The sequence below is a fragment of the Aspergillus saccharolyticus genome, assembly GCF_003184585.1.
Source record: "Aspergillus saccharolyticus JOP 1030-1 unplaced genomic scaffold BP01scaffold_23, whole genome shotgun sequence".
Lineage (NCBI taxonomy): Eukaryota > Fungi > Ascomycota > Eurotiomycetes > Eurotiales > Aspergillaceae > Aspergillus > Aspergillus saccharolyticus.
The window spans coordinates 265184-287572 of record NW_020290633.1 but is presented as its reverse complement, the minus strand read 5'-3'; the positions used below and the strand labels follow the sequence as shown (position 1 = coordinate 287572).

The following is a 22389-nucleotide window of genomic DNA, read 5'->3' as shown; positions in this document are numbered from 1 at the left end:
CTGACATGTGGTCTAGCTGGAAGTGTGTTGAACAAAGTCCGTTTATTGTATGTATGTGTTGTGTCGTAGTGTCTGCTGTCTCATCCCTTGATCCGGCCAAACAGTTGAGGTGCGTCTGCCATGTTTGCTGCTGCAGATCAAGGCTATGACATCACCCAATTGTCCCCCTCGAGTTTCAACCATCTCCTACGATTTGACTTAAGACATGAAGCAATCACGGTAAACTTGTAGTCAACTCATTTAGGTCTATACTTATGATTTCTGAGTACTGTGGAAGCTATCGACATTGAACCTTTCTACAGGAACTTGCACGGTTGGGGCAAACATGGATATATATTCCGAACCAGCTCCCCCGGAACGACAGAGCTAACAACGACCACGGTTCAAAGCTGTTGCCATTCATTCAACTCGAATGAATCTTACTACTCTCAAGGCTACAGCGAAAGCCCCGTGTCTGGATTTAGCAACCTATATCAGTCACCCTCGCCGTCGACAGACTTCAAGATGCCAATAGAAGGCCCACCGGGCTACGGCACAGAAACAGCACTCCGAATGATTAGCACAAGTTGAAGCAAAATGGTGGGGATTGAACTAGTCCAAGCTACTGGAACAGCTATGTATAGGCATGACCCGCCTAGTCAGCAAGATATAGACATCGGAAACTCGATGGAAGATGGTCCACCCAGGGAAAGCATCATACACTGCATATGGATCACACTCGCCGGGAGTCCCCAGGTACAGAATTATCCCAACGAATCAACGCGGAAGCAGACAGAAGTGAAACAAGTCGTCGTGTGACAGAAGAAAGCAACATCGGTCTAGACTTCGCTGCGAAGGCGAAAGATCTCTCAGAACTCCATATCCAATCCATGGATTTTCACAGCCAGTTGACCTTGAACAGTAACAAGCACCGCATGTCACCAGCCCCCAAACCATTTACACAAAGATTTTCAGAATGAAGAAAATGACATATGGGTCAAAAGCAACCTGAACATCCCAACCAACACAACAAAACCCGATGCAGACGTATATCGTTTCCGCCTTTCTAGATCCATGAAAGCATGAGATAAAAAGTCCCTCCTACCCAAAAATTGTGCACAAACACCGAGCCCAAAAAGATGAAAAACCGCTGAACATGCCTGGCATAGCCGCCAGAAATCCAAAAGCAACTCCGGAACCTAGATGAGCGCCTGAATGGCAAGAAATCGCCGCGCTTTCTATACAACGTCGCGGACAAAGGCAAAGCAGGTGATTTTCCCTAACCGGATGAGGAAAACAAGGTATCGTGGATGATGAAGCGCAGAAGTCGAATCGCAGGCGCCGTCGCTCGCAAGAAGCCGAAGCATCAGAGTCTAGGTATAAGTGTGTTCGAAGTCGTCATCGGTAGAAGGTGTATATACAGAGAATAACTGGTTTAGCCGTTGGCGTTTTTGCAATCGTCAAGCGAAGAACAAGAGGGGAATTTGGGTTTGATCGTGAATGCGATGGCCGTGTCGAATAGAAACAAGCAAGAAAGAATTAAAACCCGCGGTTAGGGAGCCCGATGATGCAGAAGCCGGACGAGGGAAGAAGAACGTGCCATGGGCGGAAGTAGGCCCGGTTGCCAGTGGAATGGCGACTTATCCGTAGCGGTTCTCACCACCGCCGTTGAGCGTTCTGCATCGAGGCTGGCGAGATCGACGTAGGCGGGCTCGTCAAAGTCATGCCCGTGTTGGGGTTGACAATGGGAATGACTTTGCGGGTGCGGACGGCAGACGGCTGCTGATAATTCACGTGATTGAGGTTACCAGTAACCCCTGAGTGAACATAGGCGTTCGTCGATGCAGGAGACAAGGAGATTGAAGGCGTGACTTGCTGCACAGGCTGAATCTGGTGCTGAAGCGGAGATGAGTCAGGAGATCCACTGGAGAGTGAGGAGCGATCGGAAGAAGCAGAGTGAATCGAGTGCAGCTGGGAGAGGTCAACGTTAACAGGCTGTACTCGGGACAAAGAAGACCGTTGTCAGGGTGGCTAATACATACATCGTCCTCTGTCAGAAGGCCAGGGCAGAATTCCAAGTCATCGTCGAGGTCGAAAGAACGTCCAGCCTCGAATCGAGCACGGAAAGCCGTCACAGCGGGAGCCTCGGCAAGTTCCCTCATACTCTTGACACCGCGGAACTGGCGCTGAGCATTTTGCGCATTCATTTTCGGTCCTCGGCGAGAGCGACCACCGTGGTGATTATTCGAGGTCGTCATGTGGGTAGTAGCGCCGTGGTGAGCGTGTTGGTGTTGGTGTTGGTGCTGGTGGCCGTAGAAGAAGGTCGACATCTTAACGGGGTGGTGAATAGACAATGCAGCGAACGACACCGGGACGTTATATCGTTGAAATGGCTAAGTCCAAAGTTGTGGAAGTGGATACAAACAAGGGCCGACGCTCTGGAATCCCGCAAACAAGTACTCCGAACGAACCAGATGAACCAAAAGGGAATAGGGTATGTGAGGAAGAATGAGGGAGACCGTGGATGGAATGTGTAGGCAAGTACGTAGTGAAGGAGGAAGCAGGAGCGAAATAGATCAAAGTGAGAATTGGAGGGGGAGGAAATCAGATTAGGCAAGACGGAACGAACAGGGGGAGAGAAAGAAATGTAAATGCGAAAGATGAAAGAGGAGGAGGGAAGAATAAGAAGAAGAGAGATCGGAGAGTGGAGGTACTGAATTTGCCGCGCTTAGTTTGGGTTGTGGGATGGGGAATTCGATGATTGACTGTTGGAACAATGGGTGGGCGGGACAAGAAAGGTGGAATAAGAGAACGAGAAAAAGAGCAGTTGCAGCCAGCGGGCGCCTCGGAGCGGACGGGAGGCGAGCGAAAGTGAGTGAGAGACACAGCGAGAGAGAGCAAGAGGGGCTGAGCCAGTGGAAAGGAAGGAAGTTTGGTGGTGGTGGAGACCCGCAAGGGAAGCATGGTGGTAATTTACTTCTGTAACTGTAACGAGTGTCCCTGAAAGCGGTCGATCTGCAGTCTGGGGGCCTTCAATCCTTAGGAGGAAGCCGAAATTACCGGTACGAAGGAGAAAGTCTCGGTATTCGCCGCTGGCGTAAGGTATGGTCAGGTCTGGTAACCAGTGGTTTCAGACCTATTGGCGCTAGCCAGGTCACGCACCATCCTTAGGGCAGACAAGACAAGCCAACCAGAAGCTCATCAAGCGGTGCTCAGTGGCAAGGCAAATCCCCCGAAAGCCAATTATCGCCGCTTGAGACGTTCTCGGTGGGCTCATGGCGGCCTCTGGGCTACTGAAGCCAATGAGGAGATGTTTCTTGACTGTAATCGACCGCTAAGGCGGGTTAAAGTGACGTTGAGAAGAAACAGATCTAGTCCTCTTTCAGCCTAAAACCTACATCCTACATCACCTCGACGCCTAATATCTGGGACCTCTGGGCGCTTGGATCTTAAACGATAGTGACTACTTTTCCAGTCGTGCAGGCGGCTGTCGCAAGGCTGGAAGTTGCTTGAAATCTGAATACATAATAAGCGGATGGTATGATGCGGCCACCACTGATTGTATGATGCATACGCCCATTGAGCCCGGCCATTCTTGATCAGGTTACGAGTTCGTCTTTTCTTCCCACTGCACAGATGTCTGTATGATGATGAGCATGGAATCCTGATAATTATAGATTTGACAGATGTACAAAACAGCCCTGCCAAGTTACAACGGCACTACTGCTGGCTCCTGTACAAGTGTTCATAGTTGGAAGGAATTCAGGGGGGACAAGTGAGCACCGTAACTGTTTTTCAGTCAGGTAATAGGTAAATCTAGCGGCGTCTCGAAAAGGGCAAGGGTCGGTATGTGGTTTCCACTTCCAAAGACAGGCATGCGCTGGCAAACGGACAGAATGCCCACTACGACATCTGCGGGTAATGATTTGCAAAGGCGTGGTAGATGTTGTGTACTGTACTGCGTATTTGTGAATTGTAGGTGGTGAGACCCACCCTGCATTAGCTACAGAGTGACTTTTGTGATTCACACTTCTTCTTGCCCTTGAACCGTGCCACTTATGCTTGGGATATGTATGACTGAATGTTTTTGGGAAGATTTGGGAAGAGTATTGAGAATCTCCTGAGGTTGCCGAAGTCAGTTAACTCCTCAGTGTCCAGCCTAGAAGAATCGGCGGATTGACTGACTAAAGGAAATTAATCGATCAACCATCCTGGCCGAGCGGGCCGCCCATGAATTTGCCTAAGTCCCCAACCATTGATTGACCATGACCAACCCTTCGGTGGCTTCGACAATTATTCCATAATCAAAACTAACTCTCCACATGATGCTCAGAGACTTTCCTCATCAACCATGCTCCACCCACACCAGTGTTGGGCGCCCAATAGAAGTGTCCTGCTATTACAAGTTCCTCTTCTCTCCATCAGCTAATCATAAAACAAGAATGAATATGATGGCTATGTTTGCAATCTTTGTAGGTGAACCTTTGTTTTGTCAATAAACAGGTTCCCAGGTAACCAAAGATCTTCGACTGTGTGCCAGTAAGTTGTCAACAAACAACTTTATTTCTGGCAGTAATACTCACTGTCAGCAGTAAAGTAGAGATATCCTGTATACCTAAACCAAGTTGTCTGAATACCGGTTGACATTGACATGCATGGTGATTGTTAGCAATTCGTCAGGATCTGGGATCTCCAACCGGGGTTGGTTGCAGTTCCAAGCTGCTAAATGCTCTATTTCCGTCCACATGTGGACAACGCTACAGCCACAGTATGGCTCTGCTGCACGGACACACATCCTGCCCAGGTACTACTTACTAGTACACATCCCTCCCCCTTTCTTGCCATGATGAATAAGTTAGCTGCTACACATAATATACCCCTATCTATGAATAGCATCTCGTCCCCTCCACCAAATAGCGGAGGAAATATAGATAGATGCCATCTGAAATGAGATACAAAACCACGAGTCATTGAACCCAGAGATTATCCTCATTACACAGTAAGACTTCAAGGGAAGCCAGCCCATGTGGAGAGTAATTGTTGACTTCACCTAACTTACTCCGTACACTGAATGCAACCTGAAAAGGCGGCTACTGCAGCAGCAAGCCAACGGGGCTGTAAGATGCAAGCCGATAGGCCCGCAAAAGCTCACAGCACCCTCTCTGCTTATGCCGCATGGCCCCCAGGGCCTGCAGCCTACTGCAGGTTATCGGATGGTGCGGCTTTGCCTGGACTTCTTCTCCTGGGAAGTGGGAATGCGTGGGAGGGGAGGCCCCGGCGGCCTCCGGGCCTAGCCTGCTTACAACTGTCTGCAACGAAAGAGAAAACATACATTTTTAGGTAGCCTTGGCCAATTGGAGAGAGAAATTAAAGACGTGGAATCAGATATCCTTTCAAGTGTTGCTTGGATATTAAGTTCTATTCCCCTTGTTCGTCGTAACTCAGCATGCTTTGGCGAGCGATGGCTTTGACTCCCCTCGCCATCTCAAGGGCTTTTTGGGGAACCTGCTGTTTCACCGCCCTTTTCGTAACGGGCATGAAAAAGGGACGGGATGTTGTGCTCCGTCTATCATGAGAGATCACTCGGGTGGGCTATATCGAGCGACTGGGAGGCGCAAGCTGCGCTGATAATGATTTCATGATAATTTTAGCTATTGAGCATTCGATGATGGTTATGCAATCATCAGAAGGCGGGGGTGAGTACGGAGTAAACAGTCCGGGTGTTGACTCTGGCAAAGATGCATCATAGGAAGAACTGTCGTGGTCTCCACAGCCTGTCACCATCGGTATTGAGTATTGTCCACCCCGTATCGCCACAAATACGCAAGCGTGCAAGAGAATCCGCGATCGACTGGACATCCCCCATATTCGAAAGGGGGCAAAAAACGAAAAAAGGCAGCCACATCCATCTTAGCTCTGGAATAAGGTTTCTTTACCCCAGGGATTGACCCCGAATGTCATCGAAAGGAAGAATGTGTTGATTGTACTCCGTAGTCATCTGGTCATGTTATGCGTATATCAGAGGACCCAACTTTGGGACTGCCGGAAGTATCCCGGTCGAAACCACTTCGCCACTCAGATTAGTTGAGTGCGGCAGGGAGACACTCAAGAGAAGCACAGCCCGGGCGGTTGATCTTATCTATCAAATCTCTCTTTCGCAGTATAATTCCAGGACTCTGGAGTGCGTAAGCGCGGGATGAGAAGCTTGTTGACAATCGACACATACTCACCAGCCTACATGCCTTTGAAGCAAGGGATATGAAACATACACGATCTATCTGCGACTGAATGGAGTCCTCTCAGGAAGCGCCCAATGCCGCTTGCGGTTTCTGTTATCGCCCGGTATGTCTGGCCCCTGATCTTTCCCCGCACGCCCCTCCGATTGATTGATAGTAGCTGTTGACATCTGAAGGACATGCACTTCAGCTGGCAAACTACGGCAAATCATGCTCACAGTACGGAGTACATAGATTGAGGTGTAAATGACTCTCGCGAACAGTTCCTGTTCCATCTCACTTCTGACCGAGTGGGTTATCATCCAAAGAATGTCCGCTGAGACCTGGACTAAAGCAGGTACAGTACGTACTGTTAGTGCCCTGCAGCAGCAATAGAGGAGACAAATTGCTTGACCGTTTTGCAGCATGGTGAGTCATCTTGGTCATAAGTGGGCTACACGGTCAAGATCTATGGTACACTGGTAAGCTTGTCGATAACGTTTGCTTCTCCGACCGGCTGCGTTGGTTTTGTATGTGTGTAGGGTCTTGCAAGGATTATCCCAGACTGTAGCGCTGCGCCAATGCTGCTGAGCGAACCAAGGTATCTAAATCCTATGGGGTCCTTTTTCTAGAGACTATGCAGACATATTTGGAAGTACTCATGGGTATTATGGATGTGAAGCTACCTACGGAGTACTGAAGGAACTGACGAACTCAGAGCGACAGGCTCGATAAAGGCGGACATGCCCGTACGTAGGAGCAGGGTTGGTCACGGACTCGGTTCGTGAGTAAGGGTGTTCGTAGCAAAAGCCCCTCTTACGATGAGGTCTGCTGATTCTTTGATGCCCAAGATTTGAAAACGAGGAAGACCTTGCTCGTGCTTTATCATATTTCCAAATTGATATTCGATTCTGGCATCTCTTTCTTCACAATACCGGACAGAAGATAAAGAGTGGCCGATGAGTTTATCCCATGTATATTGTACCGTAGCATACCGAGAGTCGAAGACGCCGATCCTCACAGCCATTTTGGATTGTTTGTATTCAGGTACTAATTCCCTGTGGAATGCAGTATATTTCGAACGTCGGTTTTGTGAATGCTGCTTGCTCAAATCGTCTTAAAACTTCCAAGTTGTTTCCCAGACACAAATAGCCTCTTCCTTTACTGGCCAAAGGCTGCTTTGACAGTTGACAGCACTCACAGCCAGTGGATGACCTAGCCGTTGATCTGCTGAATAGCCCACCCTCCACTGACAGCAGCGAACAGCTCAATCTATTTTTGATGTCACTAGCCAGGAAGCCTGTATACACAACACCGATCTAGAGCGCAATAAGTGGCTAGAGCGCAACAAGTGGCGAGATGTATGGCGTCAGACTCCGTCATTTGTTCGATGGTGCAGCCCGACTTGCGTGTAACAGCCTCGGCTTCGGCCTCAATGACTACGATGCATGGTGTGACAAGCCTGTCCATTCTCGTCTCAGATCGTTATACAAGCGAGGCTTGGGGTCTATTCTTTTCTGCGGGGACAGACGCATCATCTGAGTCAACTCCAACCTCATTTGTCAAGGTTCTTGGTTTTGACCATACGACCCAGCAGTTCCTTGCAGTGCTTTTCACTGTACTGCTCCCAGATTTCGTACAGCGAGACCAGCTCCTGAGTACACTCAATGACTGCTTTGATGTCGATCTCACTCTCGGCCAGCCATGCAACTAACCTTTGAATACGCGCTGGGGGACCACTGCCATTCTTATCACTTAATGCCGCAAGGATGTTCAACCCCCCATCCCGCATCGCCCCAGCCAATGGTGCGGCGGAACCATGAAAACTGGTCTGGCTTGGCTTGAAAACAACAGCAACAATGATGGCCATGACGGCAATGACATGCGGTGGGTAGAGTAGAGGCAAGTCGGTCAGATAGTGGTCGTTGATCACTGACCATGCAAGTGCTACCTCGTCCGACGTGAGGGCCAGCTCCGGTTGGAGTTCGGATAAAGTTCGATACGGGTGATGAATGATAAGCTGAGAGCTCATCTCCGAAATTAGGGAGAACTCGCATTCGCCTAGCTTTGAGACATCTGGGGCGATAAACTCTGCGCGTACATGAGTAAGACATAAATGACCGAGGGGCGAAGATAATGACTCGTACCCGGCCAGAGCCCGCGGGCTTCCCCGACGACGAAGCGAATATGCTGAGGACATTCCTCCATCTTACAGGCGAGATAGAACGCAGTGGTCACGACCAGATACGGGTTCGTATGTCTGATTTCGTTCTTGGTATAGAAGCGTTTGATATATACTTGCGCGGTTGCTAGCGCTTGCTGTCGCGTGGACATTCTCTTGCCAAGCTTGATTAATTCTGTGCAGATGCTGAGTTAAGAGAGTGCTAACGAACTGAAGGCAGGGGGATCTTACGTTGACTGAAGTAAACATTAAGCAGCCTTTGATCCGGCAAAGGGAACTGCGAATGAGCGACCTTGTCTTTCTCCTTGAAGCTTTCACGGATCTCTGCCAGCTTCTCGCGGGTAAACAGCCAGTGCCGTCGTTGGGTCGACGCCCAATAATTGGCAGCCATATTTGACTTTTCTATTCCAGTCTATCAAGATTGGGGGGTCACTTAGTTATGAGGTGATGGGGTAACATGCCCGGTAGGAACTATGTATGGATTGGGGTCGTGCGTGGGTTGGGCTTAGGGACCCGTATGGGGGTGAGTTGCTTCTAGCGCCTGTTTCGAATGACCAGTACCCCCCGGTTTCCACCCAAGCCTCGACTTAGTTGGATGATAAGCAGAGATAAGATAAACAGTCCTGTACGTAGACAAGCGGGAAAGGATCGCGATGAAGTCCAAGGCTTGATTGATGATAGTTACTCTTTATTTAGTTGTGGTTGCTTAGTAGTTCGTTTATCTGGCAGGTGACCATCGGAGAGAAACGCTTCCAAAAGAGGTCTAGTACTGGGAAACCGGGCCGGGGTCTAGTTTTCTTCCGGGAGCCCCCCATAGTCAGCTATTATTGTTGGAAGGAAAGCAAATCATCGCGGCTCGATTTCTCACGGCTATCGGGTCCAGCGCAGAAAACAAGACCCAAACGACAATGTTTGTCGCTGTATCTCACTCTTCATAAACCAACCCCCCCGCCAACACCTCCCCTCAACCCAAATCTTCCAAATCCTAGCTTTGCGACTTCGATGCTAGAATTATTGTCGAAATCTTCTTCAACCCTGCTGCGACAGGGCTCCGATCTATCCTCACTAGCCCCCGTGACCCCTCCTTGAAAAAATAATGACGGAGTTCCGATACTCTCTCCAATAACCGAACATGGATAACGGCGAGTCGAAATCGGATCGTGACCAACGAGTCGCCCGACTCTGGGAGCGCCTGGACACCCGAGGAGAAGGTCATCTTGATTTTCATGGCTTAAAAAAGGGGCTTAAAAAGATTGATCACCGTAAGCTTCACTATGACCCGTTCCCGTGCTTCTGATGCAGGTGACCAACCCCCGTACGTCAATGCAAAACAGCTCTCAAGAATGCAGACAGTATGCTGCGCAGTATCATCGAGGCAGTCGATACCAATGGAGATGGCTATATAGATTATCCTGGTAAGATCACGCGCATAATCCTTCGCAGTGTCTCTGGTCTCTTGTCTTTTTCTCCGGGGCAACTGGCTTGAACGCCCGGCATTTTTCCAGCCTAATCGTCATCAGAGTTCCGCGCCTTCGTCGACCACACTGAAGTCGGATTATGGCAGCTGTTTGAGAGCATCGACCACAACCACAATGGAGAGATTGATAAGAACGAACTGAAAACTGCCTTCTCCAATTCCGGGGTAACGGTTTCAAACGCCAAGTTGGAAGAGTTCTTTGCGGAGGTCGACAGGAACAAGGATGGCGTCATCTCTTATGCAGAGTGGAGGTATGCCTAATGGCGGTCAGCTGAAGATGCTCTCGGGGGTTTGCAACTAATGACTTCCTCTTATTTAGGGATTTCCTGCTCTTTTTGCCCGCCTACTCGTCCTCCAACCTGCGTTCCGTCCTTTCATATTATACGGCCACGGGCAATCTAAACCCGGAAGGAGATGTCCACATCAATGATCTGCAGGGTTTAGGTACAGACCTCTCGTTTCTTAGATGTTATATCTTGGCCATCCAGGACCTCTTGCACAAGATTTCCCCAGTGCACCTCTTGACCAGCGTCCTCCCCTCAGCTTATGCAGAAACCGGCGGAGCACCAGAGCCTGGATTCGCGTTCGAGACTGCTTCCGCATCGTTCGATGGTGATCTGGAACTGGAGTGGCTGCCCATACCCAGGACTGTCGCCATGTGGATGTCCTTTCGATATTATGAACAAAAGTTAACCGAGAACACTCCTCAACTAGGCTACTTTCTTGCGGGCGGAATTGCAGGAGCCGTATCACGGACAGCCACTGCGCCTCTAGATCGGCTCAAAGTGTACCTGATCGCTCAGACTGGCGTGAAGCAGTCCGCAGTGCGCGCGGCCAAGGATGGGGCGCCGTTGCGTGCGGCGGGAAAGGCGTCCAAGACACTTGCCGAGGCTGTCAAAGAATTATGGCGTGCGGGGGGACTTCGGAGTTTGTTTGCGGGTATGAGTCGGGAATTCTCCAAGCTCCGAAGCTGTACTGACTGCCATAGGGAATGGCCTGAATGTGGTGAAGGTCATGCCTGAGTCAGCCATCAAATTCGGCGCCTACGAGGTAATCGCGTTTTTCTCTGGGTGAGCCACTGGATCTGATACTGACACGATCACAGTCAGCCAAACGCGCGTTTGCCCGTCTTGAAGGTCACAATGATACGAAGCGGCTCAAACCAACTTCCCAGTTTCTATCCGGAGGCTGCGGTGGAATGGTCGCACAGTATGCTGCACCATAACCTTCAATTGATGAAAGCGATCTAACACAGTGACAGATGCTTCGTTTACCCCCTCGATACTCTGAAGTTGTGAGTGTTTCCAGTAATGCTACATACCCATGTGCGCATGTACTAATCCTGTCCTCAGTCGGATGCAATGTTCAACTGTTGAAGGTGGTCCGCGAGGCAATCAGCTCATTGCAGCCACGTTCAAGAAGGTCTGGAACCAGCACGGAATTTTCGGCTTTTTCCGTGGCCTACCGCTCGGTCTAGTCGGAATGTTTCCCTACGCTGCAATTGATTTGACGACATTCGAGTACATGAAGCGAGCCTTGCTAGCACGTAAAGCTCGGCTGCATAACTGCCACGAAGACGACGTCCCACTCAACAACTTCACTACCGGAGCCATTGGTGCCACTAGTGGAGGCTTCAGTGCCTCCATGGTCTATCCTCTGAACGTGCTCCGAACGAGATTGCAGGCTCAAGGCACTATCCTCCATCCCACCACATACACTGGCATCCTTGATGTTGCCCGCAAAACCATCCAGGCAGAAGGTTTGCGTGGCCTTTACAAGGGCCTCACGCCTAATCTCCTCAAGGTAGCACCCGCGGTCTCGATTAGCTACGTTGTCTACGAAAACGCCAAACGAGCTCTCGGGTTGAGGTGACGGCCACGAAGAGAAGAACGACTCATGTGGCCCTTCCCCTCTTGGCCCCTTTAACCGCCCAGCGCGTTTCATTTCCGCTTGCCTCGATTTTTAGAATTTATTTTCCGAGATACCCTAGAAAAGCCAGTGGCCCTCACTGGCCACCGTCGTTCGCTCTGTTCGGGTGGAAGTGCGTGTGATTTTTGACACCTCTAGCTGACTAGAGAGGGGGTGTCACTTTTCCCCGCAGTCGCCCGGGCCGAAATTGCCGAAGGGCTTTACTGTTTTGATTTTCAGGTCGTTCGCAATATGGCATTACGAAAACCATATAGCAATTGGATGACCCAGTTGTTTGGAAGAGTCGCATGTTCCGACCTTCCGCCAAGCATGGAAGGCGTCGTGCGGTAGAGCATGTTACGGAGTTTATTCGAATTCGAGTTTTTGTACCGCCCCCTGAGCCGGGTCCTCCGACCTGCCTCCGTATATTGCTTGTAATCTTTTTGATTCTTGTGGGAATCAGGAGGATCATTGAATGTTTATGCTAGCTTCACTCTTCATTTTTGATCATGTGTCACTTTCTATGTAAAAACCTACTTCTTTGTCTGTTACTACATGAAGGGAGATGTTGATTGAATGAAGGTACACGTAATATCTAGGAATATAATAATCATAAGCTTTATTCTGAAGTACTTGGTTCAGATTATGTTTGCCAGCCTGTATAGATGATATAAAGAAGACCTAGTTATCCTCATTTGATACTTTCTCCCTTCCTGCCACCATCAATTCCATCTTAATCCAAAGAAGGCCTAAATAACAGCCCGAACCTCCTCCTCCAACGGCAAGATATCCGGCACGGGCCCCACGGGCGTGATCCCGAACGGATTAATCTGCTTATGACTCTTGGTATAATGCTTCTTGATATGCTCGAAGTTCGTCGTGTCGCGGAACGCAGGCACCTCCCAGTACAGCCTCCGCAGCCAGCGGTGGATAGCCGGGTACCCCGAGCGAATGTCCCGGATGTTGCACTTGAAGTGCTGCACATAGACGGGATCGAAGCGGACGATGGTCGTGAACAGCCGGATGTCGGCCTCGGTGATGGCGTCCCCGAAAAAGTATGGTCCCTTTGTATCAGTGGTCAGGTGCTGTTCGATTCGATCCAGCGAGGCGAATAGCTGCGTTACGGCCTTCTCGTAGGCTTCCTGCGTGGTCGCGAAGCCGGACTTGTAGACCCCGTTGTTGACGTCGTTGTAGATCCAGTCGTTGGAGCTGTCGATTTCGGAGCGCAGGTGGGGAGGGTAGGGGTCGACAGCGCGGTGGTCGGCAGGGAGGAGGGGGTCGAATTCGTGGTAGAGCATGCGGATAATTTCGGCGCTCTAGTTTGCGAATCAGCACGTTAGTGGGTAATTGAGAAATGGGGCAGGTTTGGTAACGTGCATACCTCGTTGCTTACGATGCGCTTGGTCTTCTTGTCATACAGGACTGGAACGGTGAAGCGGGCGCTGTAGTTGGGGTCCTCGGCAAAGTAGATCTCGCGCAGGTGGGTGAATTCGGGGTGGTTGGGGTCGGAGGTGACGTTGTGCTCGGGTTGTTGCTCGTCGGCAGTGGCAAAGCGCCATCCTGTTGTTCATTCACTTGCGTGAGTATATCCATATCATAGCAAATTTGCTGAGGGTGAGGGAACCGAACCTTTCTCGCCGAGGTGCCAGTGCACGGAAGTGAAAGAAATGAAGTCCTCAAGACCCTTGAGCTTGCGCGTGATCAAGGTGCGGTGGGCTGCGCGATACATAGACAATCAGTGCCTCGAGCTCATGTCATTCGATGGGTTCTAATTTCAGTCGACCGGAGACATACCCCAAGGACAAGCGTATGAGACATAGAGGTGATAGCGGCCCTTCTCGGGAGGGAATTCAGCACCAGGCTCGCTGGAGATGAAGTTGCGGAACGCCGAGGTTTGGCGCTTAAATTCACCGGACTTGTCGGCGGGGTTGACCCAATCGGTGATTTTACTCGAAGTGTCGGTCTATGAAGCGGTATTCAAGTGTCAGCTAGTAGGGACATATACAGCTTGATTGAAGGGTCTCCTACCGCCATGGTGCGCGTTGAGGACAAAAAAATTGGTGCGGAGAGACCGGAACTTGGTAAGTTGGGAAACCGCGCGGGGAAATTGAGCTGCACGATATGCTGCGATAGCTGGCGGATACGAGGCAATGCTTTGAACATGAGCGACAATCTTCGAGAACAATTGGCGCCTTTATACCAGAGAAACAAAAGAAAAAGCTGGCAAGATTTGTTGCGAAATTGAATACGAGCTCGAGGCTACTTGCTGAGGGGCAATGCGGGGGGTGGTGGAGATGACGTTATTAAATGCTGACTGATGAGCCAGTCATCCGTCATGACAAACCGTTTGCTCAGCAACCGCACTACTAAGGTACGGTAGCTAGTCAACTTAGTCCAGTGGTGTAAGGCTTACGGTATCGATAAGCTGATATCCTCCATCTCATCTGCAACCAATTGAACATTCCGGAATTAAAACGTAAACATGGCATAGAAAACTATAGAATTGTTTCTACTTACATAAAATTTATCTACTTTCATACCAGCATATCATTTTATAACCAATAATAGCATAGACCAGTTAAACTATTGTTGGTCTACTTCCGCAACTTCACCATAACGTAGGGGATCTCGACATCCTCCTCAGTCGTATCCTCCGCGGTCACCTCGAAAATGATATTCTTCTGGTGCTCCGGAACAGGCTTCTTACTAATGTGCTCAACTAACTTGCTCATTCTATAGCAGCATGCTTAGTTAGTGTCACGTTCGCAGTAGGACGGCACGGGCACGGGCAGAATGCGTCTTGGGAATACTTACTTAAGAGGAAGGCGGTCCTTAAGCTTGGATGGCGGGTAAAAGCTGGCGTAAAGGAGGCTGACGCCAGAGCTGACCATACTGATCTCCAATCCCAGGTCGGAGAAATGCTTGATGAAATCCTGAAGCGGAATATCATCCAGCTCAAATCGGTCCCAGATCTGGTCAATGACCACCTCACCCTGCTTGCCCTGGTACTTGCCCTTCGGACTAGCGATAGGTTCACTGAAACCAAGAAAGGGCAGCGCCAGGTTGACAAAGCCGTTCTTATATTGTTCGATGTCGTCCTTACCGTCGATGATCTTGTACAGTTCCAGGGCAACCAATCCGGTCACCAGGGCCGTAGTCGTGGCAATGGCAGGGATGATCTTGCCAGCGATGAACTTCGTCTTGTGACGGTCAGCCTGGGGGATGTCGTAGTTGTCGGCACGCAGGTTGCTAGCCGCAGTGATGAAGTCAATGTGATGATTGGTGTCGTCATCCTTCTCGAACTCAACTGGGTTCAAGCGGAAGCCAGCCAAAGACTTGGGAGATGGAAGCTGTTCAACAAGCCGTTGAATCTCCCGCCCATCATCGAAAGAAGAGCCGGACGCAGGAGCGTCCGGATCCGGGTCGTTCTCATTAGCCTGGATCTTGACGCCAGACTTGGGGGTGAACTCAGGAATGATCATGTTATCGACAACCTTCTTGTAGTATCCCTTGTCTGCACCGTGGTTCTCAATTCCGTAGTTGAAAGCATGAAGGTTCGCTCCAGCAATGATGAAAGAGAGATGTGTGGGGTTAGAGCTGTCGAATTTCAACGGGGTAGGAGCCCGCTTGGGTCCAGACCAGAACGGTTGCCCAGTAGAGGTCTTAGAATCCTTGGGAAAGTTATACAAGAGCTGCTGGATGGCGTTGTTGTACTGAGCTTCGAATTGCTGACGGGCCCAGACAATGCAGTCATCGAAAGTTGACGGCTTGTCCGTTACCAGGAAGTCTCGTAGATGCTCCAGGGTCTGCTTTTCGTTGCCAGCTTGCTTGAGAGTCTGCTCGATGTAATTGGGCTGCGACAGGTACATGTTGACAGCTTCAGGAGGACCCACAAAGTACGTCTGGAAAAGATCCCTAGCCCAAGCGATAGTGTGCTCAATGCGGTTGGGAAAACTCTTCAGAGTGCACATTGGGAAGGTCTTCTCCGGGGGGTCCTGAGAGCTTGAGTACGACTCAGTGATCCGGGGAAGAACGACTTGGGTGTTGCCCTTGGTGCCAAGAGTGCCACTTTCGAGCAAAGGCTTTCTGAAGAAGACACAACGGCGATCGACGTAAGTTCTAGCGTCGACGTTGTCCAAAGCATTCGTGACACCGTCCAAGCGCTCCCAGAACTCCTCGTTGAAGACATGCTCCGTATCAGAGCCTACACGGTCGCGCAGAGTGACAATATGGCCCTTCAGCTCGGGATTCATTGCTTCCGCAGCCGCAGAGGCACATTCACTCTTGAGCTTGCCGACATCTCTGCTGCGGAACAAAAACTGCCGGTTAAGGTTGCTCTTCTCGATTTGATCCATATCAGTGACATAGATCTTTCCCTTGGGACCGGTTCCCAGGCCCATCATAGCCCAGTTCTTCAGCGTCTCACAGCCAATGGCACCAGAGCCAACCAAGAACTGGGTGACATTGGAGATCTTTTCTTGAAACTCTTTACCAAAGACGGCAATCTGGCCATCATAGCGAGTACCCAGAGGCTTGCAAGCCTCCTCGGACCGCGTAGTGGAAGTTGGAAGAGACTCCAAAGAGTCAAAGTACAGCCACTGATGCACGGGGTTGAATTTGCCGGATACAGCCTTTAGCACCTCCTGCGCAGCGATGCCTCCGAACAATGCAGCCAGCGGATTCAGGTCACCACGGGCTTGGTAGCTGAGCTCTTTAAGAAGCTTCTCGTCCAGTTCAAGCTTCTCCTCTAGGCTGGATGCTAGGTCATTGGCAATCTTCAACACCTCCTGCGCATCGCTGTCATTGTGAGGACGAGGAAGTTCACCGCTATGACCCTCTGCGAATTTGTGTAGTGCTTGAACGCCAACGTGGAGCTGCAGTGGACGATCAAATTTGGCAAAATCCGACACCATGACCTCGGGCTTCTTGAGCTGCTCTTCTAGTGGCGCGAAATCGATGAACTTGGGCATCTTGACCTGAGTATAGATACCGCCGTTTTGGTACGTTCCAAGTCCAGACACATCTCCAATAGAGAAAGTATACGGGCCCTTAACGGTGATTTTGCGAGGAGCACAGCCGTTCAGTCCCTCCATACCTTTGACCTCCGAGAAAGTCACGAAGTCACCATCTTCCAGGCCGTGTCGGGTCTCATCCAATGCTGAGACCAAGCCTTCCTCATCAATGCTCGCCACAATACCGCTGAGTGGCTCCTCGCCTGTAGCATCACCGACCGTGAAGTTTTTTCCAAAGTCGTTGAAGAGGTACCCAAAAAGGCCGAAAGTATCCGTGATAGTAAGGTAAATACCGTTCTTGTGGCAAAAGTCGGCAATAGCAAGCTGTTCCTTCAAAGGGGTCAGGGTAATGACGATCGCTTGGTAGCGTTTCAGCTGCTCCAGGTCCTCAACAAGGCTGGCACCTTCATGGACTGTAACCGGAACATAGGAGTTCAACTCCGCGACTCTCGGCGCTGTGACCTCAGCACGGGGCTTGCCGACATCTTGCGGCTGGAGGAAGAACTGGGAAGAGAGGTCTGAGATAGCGACCGGCGCAGGATCGTACAACGTGAGGGACTTGACACCAGCAAGTGCGATGTTCTTGGCTAAGAAAGCGTCAATAAGTGTGCTCTAATTCTTGCCAAGATGGCGAGGTGCTTACCAATTTCGACACCTAGACCTTTCAAACCAACCACCAGAACGTTTGAGGAGCCCATACGCTTCATAGCTTCATGTCCGAGGACATAACTAGAACGGATGGCGAACGATTAGCGTCAAATTTCTCAGCTAAAGGCGACAAGTATTAAGTACTTACAGTTGCCGACTGTAAAGAGACTCGTCGATTTCTCCTTGCTTGATCAACTCCACAGTTTCCTGCGGGTTGTCAAGTTCCATCTTGGAGTCCTATAGTTGATTAGTAGAAGCGGGGTCGGTGGGAAGTTCAGAAAACATACAGTCATGATCTTCTTCTCCGGCGGAGCTTTGTTATCAACAGACGCTCTGCGCTTTCCAGGCTTCGCAGCGTCACGAACGGGAAGTTCGGAGGAAATCGTGAACGGTCTCTGGGAAAGCCTTGCTACGGGAGCAAGACTTTCAAATCAGGATGAAAGAGGCCTACAGCTCGCACTGCGAGTCACGGAGGAGGGGTAGAGGCGATAAAGTAGATGAAGGTCTGGGGTGCGGATAGAGATGACCACGGCGAGAGGGGGCGAAACGACAAGAGGTTGAGTGAATAAACAAGGGGATGCCGGAGAGTATAAGAATCAAGAAAGAGAGCAAAGAAAGATTTGGATAGATAGAGAAGAGGAGAAAGATGGTGGATTGATCACTAATGTTGCGATTTGGCGGCGACGTAAGAGAGACAAGCTGTCGGCGATCGATGACTCAGCGAATTCAAGCGCTGTGACTGGCTGGAGCCCCGCGGACAAGCCAGCACCAACACTTTGGCAACAGCTGAGGAAAGCGGGAAGAGATCGGAGGTGGATGGGAGGTTCGTCCCGACCGCAAGATGAAGTCTCTCGCGCCAGGCACTCTTTCTTTGTTGATGCGTCGCCGCACGTTGTTTGTCTTGTATTGAGATTCTTTTACCTTGCCGAGAATGCCTATGAAAGGGACAACCACAACGCGCATAGAGAACCAGTCCGCATTTTGAGGTACCTTTGACTGGACAATTTATGCTTTGCGGTTTATCATCTACTTTCGTGGATCACGCGACGCGCCGCGATACTGCGCGAGGTGCAGCTTGCTTGCTCTTAGCCAAGCTCCATGTCAGCATCTTTACATGTGTCGCTTTGAACTCCTGGGACGTTCAATCCTCTATTGGCAACGTCAAAAGTCCAAGAGAGACAGAGATTTGTCTCTGAGGTCTGTTGCGCCCATATGGTTGGTGTCTGGTTTCATAATTATCTGACTTGGAATTTGCTACCGCTCAGGGAACTACCACCACAATGCTCCACGAAATCCTCCTCTGCCTCTCAGGCCAGCCATCGACTCTTTTCAATTCGCAAAGTGAAGAGTCTTTGGTCGCTGAAGATGCCTTCCCGCTCGTCTCTCCTCCGGAAAAAGCCCTCCTCTCCTCACTCGCCCATTTGAGCCGACTTCATGCCAAGCTGCGACAACATACAGGGTTGATTTCCGCCTCCCATGGGTCCGTCATCTGTCGTGCAGTCTCAACGGCCATCAGCGCGCAGCATCTTGGTCAATTTCAAAAAAGGATATTAGAGGTGGAGAAGGCGATCCTGGTGGAGGACAGCGGGTATGTCGGTGGCTACGGAATTGTACCTTTGTCCACAATAGTCGGGGAATTTACACCCTGGACGCGGCGACTTGAATGGTTATGGCAGATCGTAATGCATATGCAGTTTGCGGATACGAAAGGGGCCGGTTCACCCTGTAGTGGTGCAGCCTTGATTGACCATCTCCGAGCCGAGCTCCAAACGGGCTATGCTGATGTGAGGGAGATTGCGCTTCATTTGGTCAGTACTGCAGAAACTGCCTGGGTCAGGCAATTATCAACGTGGCTGTTATATGGAAATCTTCCAATCCTCGGCAAATCCGACTTCTTCATTCATGAAACGAACACGATTGGCGATAGTCAGCCCTCAAATGGGACAAGTTTTGAAATGCACCCTAAGCTTCTGCCCCAATTTGTGCTGCCTCAAACGGCGTCATCTATCCTTTTCATCGGCAAGACTCTGAATTTCATTCGGATTAAACGGGGCACTTCAGGTACGAACAAGGATACAGGGCTTTCGACGACACCAGTCACGCTACGCGAGGACCACATTAAGCATCTTGCTGCTCTGAGGTCACCCATAACACCAACCATGATATCAGCTGTCGTTGTTTCCATAAGACTTTCTTTGTCTCAGAGCACGCTCTCAACACTTCTGCCGACATCTAAGGTCCTTGAGACGTTGTCCGTCTTGCACGATTTCCTGCTGCTAGGACGAGGGGAGTTTGCAACAGCACTTGTCTCTCATGCAGACCGCCGTTTATATGAGAAGCGCCAGAGAACCGCAACCTCAAGATACAAGAGTAATGCCCCGGCTGAGATTGGAGGTCCATCTATCAAGGAAAATGACGTGGTCGCAACTCTGGCTCAGGCTTTGTCGGAGCTTTATTCATTGCAGAACGAAGAGGATCTTGCAGATGATGAACTTGAACTCGCAAGGATGCTTCTTAATTTGACAATCAACGAGCGCACAGGTGACGGAGGAGAGGTTTCGTCTCATTTTACAACAGAAGCCTACCCAGGACTCAGATTGTCCAACATATCATTCGACGATCTTTTGTTCCCCATAGCTACGAACCTTTCGATGCACATAAATTCTCCTCTTGACCTATTTATTTCTGCCTCTGATATGTCTGTGTACTCCAGAATCCACTCCTTTCTCCTGGGCATAAGGCGTGCTCATTTTCACCTTGGTGACCTTTGGAAACACACTTCCCTCCGAAGATGTTATCCCTCGCCCTGGGGGCCGCCTCGCAGCAATACTACATATGGTCAGAATAGACTTGCAGAAAGCAGGCAAAGGGACAATACCCGACTACGGCAGATGAGAGCGGTTTGGGCAACGTCTAATGGTTCTTTGTTTGTGCTCTCTGAGATTGGAAGTTATTTTCAAGGAGAAATCATCAATGAATCATGGCGGCACTTTCGAGAATGGATTATGTGTGGTAATCACCAATCAACATATGCTACAGGCTCCCGACCTGGGACCGCATCGTCGTCGAAGAGCAGACAAATTAACACTCCGGCTGCATCTCATCCCGCACCGGGTTCAGGCTCCATTGGCGGTACATCGGGGTTCAGACGTCATGATCCGGAAACTATAGCGGCTGCCCACCGTCGGTATCTTTATACTCTGGTCGAAGCTCTGTTCCTGACTGATGTGCCCTTTATGGAAGCGCTAAGGTCCTTGCTCACAAGCATCGAACACTTTATTGCGCTTATCGTGCGCCTGGAAGACATACAACGCAATATGGATCTAGAAACAGACGAAGGAGTGATTGATTCTCTGGTAGACTATGCCGGAGAGGAACGTGATTTGTGGCAAGCACTTGATGCTGCACGCGCTGATGTCGAAGGTGGAATAAGAGGTGTTGTCTTACGTCTCCGAGACATTGATGATAGCCGATCCGCTGAAGGGCGACAGTTGTTTGACATAGTGAATGACAAAGGTGATGACTGGTCTTATCAGTCCATGGGTGCTGAAACCGGATTCCGCCATTATATCCCGCGAAAGGCAGCCGGCGTTGACCGGCTCCTGATGAAACTGGAATTCGGGAATGTGAATGGGAGCATTGGACCTGGTTCTGTTGGCGTGGGCGCAATTGGGGGTATCGCATGATGCATACTGTGTATTCCACGATGCTTGCCACATTCAATAGGGAATACTCGCTCTTGTCAATTATGCTTACAGTCGTGAGGTCGGAAGATGCTCGGTCGTCCTCACAAAAGCCTTACGAGACGACATGCACGTCTTCATACTGGTTATCATTTGAGGTCATGATCCCAGCATACGCCACCGTCAGAATCCCCAAAGCTTCAGCAAAGTCATGAACTACTTACTTTGAGGATCAAGTAAGCTTGAACTCATCAGTCTGAAAGAAATTGAACAATTGCTGCATGGACTATAAATAAAGCGGAACAAAAAGTCAATTATCGCACGTGATCCACGGTCGGCCATTCGACGGGATACCCAAACAGGCAATCTTCTCTTATCTCCACCCTCTAGTCTCTCACGGTGAGTCGCGAAACATTCTTGACTCGAGTCGACTCGTCTCTTGAGTCAGCCTATCGCCCGAGGCGTGTGTTACTGCAAGGGATTGTTCAGCACAAGGAGAGATCGAAAGATCAACCTCCGAGAGGCTTGGCAGATCACTGGAATCTACAGGATATTCTGGAATGGATTGACCATGAGGGAACTTTCAGCCGGCCTGGCGCGCTGCACTGCCTGCCTTCCCTGAGCCCTCGGGATGTCATTTTTCGGAAGGTTCATGAAGTGGGAAAAAACGTTTTGTCCTTCTAGAAAATCCAGCAAGACACGATCGAAACATTTGGAGGGGACTATAATCTTTCAAAGAATACGAATACCGTCAAACATATTACGAGAAATGATGAGTGGATAACTCATCTGTTCAAGCGATGCGATAACTGTGGCACGGGGGGACAGCATCTTCGAGGTTGGAATCGCAAGCTGCAAGGGTTATGGCCGGAGATAAGTGCCATTTTCCTTGGAACTTCGATGCTGTAAGGGTGTGCCAAACATGACACCATCACTAACTTAGGATGCCGAGACCGTCATTGGAGGGGTTCTCGTTCCACGGATTGCGCCTCGGGCAAACAAGCCGGGGTAAGCTCCTCTGCTCTCATTCCTGTTCCCTAGCAGCTTCTCGGCACGCTACATTGACAGAGGGAGTCTCTCCCAATCAAACTTATCGCTTTGAAAGTGAGACTAGGATTGACCGGGATCCAGAGCCGACACTGCTACTGCTACAAGCTGCATTGATCGCCGTCCGTGCTATGTTGAATCTGATTGCTAGTCTGGTTTAAATTCGATCCAGCAGCTCGGTCTCCCCATACGCGGGAATCCCGTCCTTGTGGGCCTTTCTGCTAAACGATCGTCATCC

At 50.2% G+C, this 22389-nt stretch overlaps 8 protein-coding genes across 8 annotated transcripts; 2 read left to right on the top strand and 6 right to left on the bottom strand.

Moving 5' to 3' along the window:
- Window positions 1-1297: 1297 nt before the first annotated feature.
- Window positions 1298-2446, bottom strand: BP01DRAFT_91368 (DUF4452 domain-containing protein). Its single transcript, XM_025580223.1, has 2 exons — window positions 2022-2446; window positions 1298-1950 (listed from the first exon to the last, which is right to left on the bottom strand). Exons 1-2 carry the CDS (start codon window positions 2307-2309, stop codon window positions 1636-1638), a joined length of 603 nt encoding a protein of 200 aa, XP_025429948.1. The 5' UTR covers window positions 2310-2446; the 3' UTR covers window positions 1298-1635.
- Window positions 2447-3021, bottom strand: BP01DRAFT_91363 (uncharacterized protein). Its single transcript, XM_025580222.1, has one exon. It carries the CDS (start codon window positions 2941-2943, stop codon window positions 2584-2586), a length of 360 nt encoding a protein of 119 aa, XP_025429947.1. The 5' UTR covers window positions 2944-3021; the 3' UTR covers window positions 2447-2583.
- A 2997-nt stretch (window positions 3022-6018) lies between these two features.
- On the bottom strand, window positions 6019-6792 carry BP01DRAFT_91248 (uncharacterized protein). The gene is made up of 2 exons (XM_025580221.1): window positions 6210-6792; window positions 6019-6155 (listed from the first exon to the last, which is right to left on the bottom strand). The coding sequence occupies exon 1, from the start codon at window positions 6620-6622 to the stop codon at window positions 6254-6256; it is 369 nt and encodes a 122-aa protein (XP_025429946.1). The 5' UTR covers window positions 6623-6792; the 3' UTR covers window positions 6019-6155; window positions 6210-6253.
- Window positions 6793-7749: 957 nt separating this feature from the next.
- On the bottom strand, window positions 7750-8767 carry ssn8 (cyclin-dependent protein serine/threonine kinase regulator SSN8; the record flags this gene model as incomplete). The annotated part of the gene is made up of 3 exons (XM_025571964.1): window positions 7750-8285; window positions 8342-8551; window positions 8608-8767. The coding sequence occupies 3 exons, from the start codon at window positions 8765-8767 to the stop codon at window positions 7750-7752; spliced, it is 906 nt and encodes a 301-aa protein (XP_025429945.1).
- A 741-nt stretch (window positions 8768-9508) lies between these two features.
- On the top strand, window positions 9509-11825 carry BP01DRAFT_401952 (calcium-binding mitochondrial carrier protein; the record flags this gene model as incomplete). The annotated part of the gene is made up of 8 exons (XM_025578626.1): window positions 9509-9638; window positions 9711-9791; window positions 9897-10104; window positions 10173-10792; window positions 10842-10903; window positions 10959-11062; window positions 11115-11147; window positions 11206-11825. 8 exons carry the CDS (start codon window positions 9509-9511, stop codon window positions 11723-11725), a joined length of 1758 nt encoding a protein of 585 aa, XP_025429944.1. The 3' UTR covers window positions 11726-11825.
- A 575-nt stretch (window positions 11826-12400) lies between these two features.
- On the bottom strand, window positions 12401-14017 carry BP01DRAFT_322338 (glutathione S-transferase family protein). Its single transcript, XM_025572757.1, has 5 exons — window positions 13790-14017; window positions 13556-13724; window positions 13391-13477; window positions 13143-13321; window positions 12401-13077 (listed from the first exon to the last, which is right to left on the bottom strand). The coding sequence occupies exons 1-5, from the start codon at window positions 13922-13924 to the stop codon at window positions 12511-12513; spliced, it is 1137 nt and encodes a 378-aa protein (XP_025429943.1). The 5' UTR covers window positions 13925-14017; the 3' UTR covers window positions 12401-12510.
- A 213-nt stretch (window positions 14018-14230) lies between these two features.
- Window positions 14231-18069, bottom strand: ubaA (E1 ubiquitin-activating protein ubaA). The gene is made up of 5 exons (XM_025575368.1): window positions 17709-18069; window positions 17570-17658; window positions 17417-17502; window positions 14576-17360; window positions 14231-14494 (listed from the first exon to the last, which is right to left on the bottom strand). The coding sequence occupies exons 1-5, from the start codon at window positions 17712-17714 to the stop codon at window positions 14356-14358; spliced, it is 3105 nt and encodes a 1034-aa protein (XP_025429942.1). The 5' UTR covers window positions 17715-18069; the 3' UTR covers window positions 14231-14355.
- A 183-nt stretch (window positions 18070-18252) lies between these two features.
- BP01DRAFT_358134 (putative gamma-tubulin complex component GCP4) lies at window positions 18253-21390 on the top strand. Its single transcript, XM_025575367.1, has 2 exons — window positions 18253-18618; window positions 18687-21390. Exon 2 carries the CDS (start codon window positions 18702-18704, stop codon window positions 21105-21107), a length of 2406 nt encoding a protein of 801 aa, XP_025429941.1. The 5' UTR covers window positions 18253-18618; window positions 18687-18701; the 3' UTR covers window positions 21108-21390.
- The last annotated feature ends 999 nt before the right edge of the window (window positions 21391-22389 follow it).

Bases quoted from the DNA above. Each gene is read 5' to 3' on its own strand.
- ubaA (XM_025575368.1), bottom strand. The intron at 17,503-17,569 runs GTAAGTACTTAA...CATCCGTTCTAG, and splicing joins TCTCTTTACAGTCGGCAACT to TTATGTCCTCGGACATGAAG. The intron at 17,361-17,416 runs GTAAGCACCTCG...ACGCTTTCTTAG, and splicing joins AGGTCTAGGTGTCGAAATTG to CCAAGAACATCGCACTTGCT.
- BP01DRAFT_91368 (XM_025580223.1), bottom strand. From the start codon at position 2,309: ATGTCGACCTTCTTCTACGGCCACCAGCACCAACACCAACACCAACAC. The intron at 1,951-2,021 runs GTATGTATTAGC...GACCTCTCCCAG, and splicing joins GCCTTCTGACAGAGGACGAT to CTGCACTCGATTCACTCTGC.
- BP01DRAFT_91248 (XM_025580221.1), bottom strand. From the start codon at position 6,622: ATGCTGCAAAACGGTCAAGCAATTTGTCTCCTCTATTGCTGCTGCAGG.
- BP01DRAFT_322338 (XM_025572757.1), bottom strand. From the start codon at position 13,924: ATGTTCAAAGCATTGCCTCGTATCCGCCAGCTATCGCAGCATATCGTG. The intron at 13,725-13,789 runs GTAGGAGACCCT...ACCGCTTCATAG, and splicing joins CCTCAACGCGCACCATGGCG to ACCGACACTTCGAGTAAAAT. The intron at 13,322-13,390 runs GTTCGGTTCCCT...AATGAACAACAG, and splicing joins CTGGCACCTCGGCGAGAAAG to GATGGCGCTTTGCCACTGCC.
- BP01DRAFT_358134 (XM_025575367.1), top strand. From the start codon at position 18,702: ATGCTCCACGAAATCCTCCTCTGCCTCTCAGGCCAGCCATCGACTCTT.
- BP01DRAFT_91363 (XM_025580222.1), bottom strand. From the start codon at position 2,943: ATGCTTCCCTTGCGGGTCTCCACCACCACCAAACTTCCTTCCTTTCCA.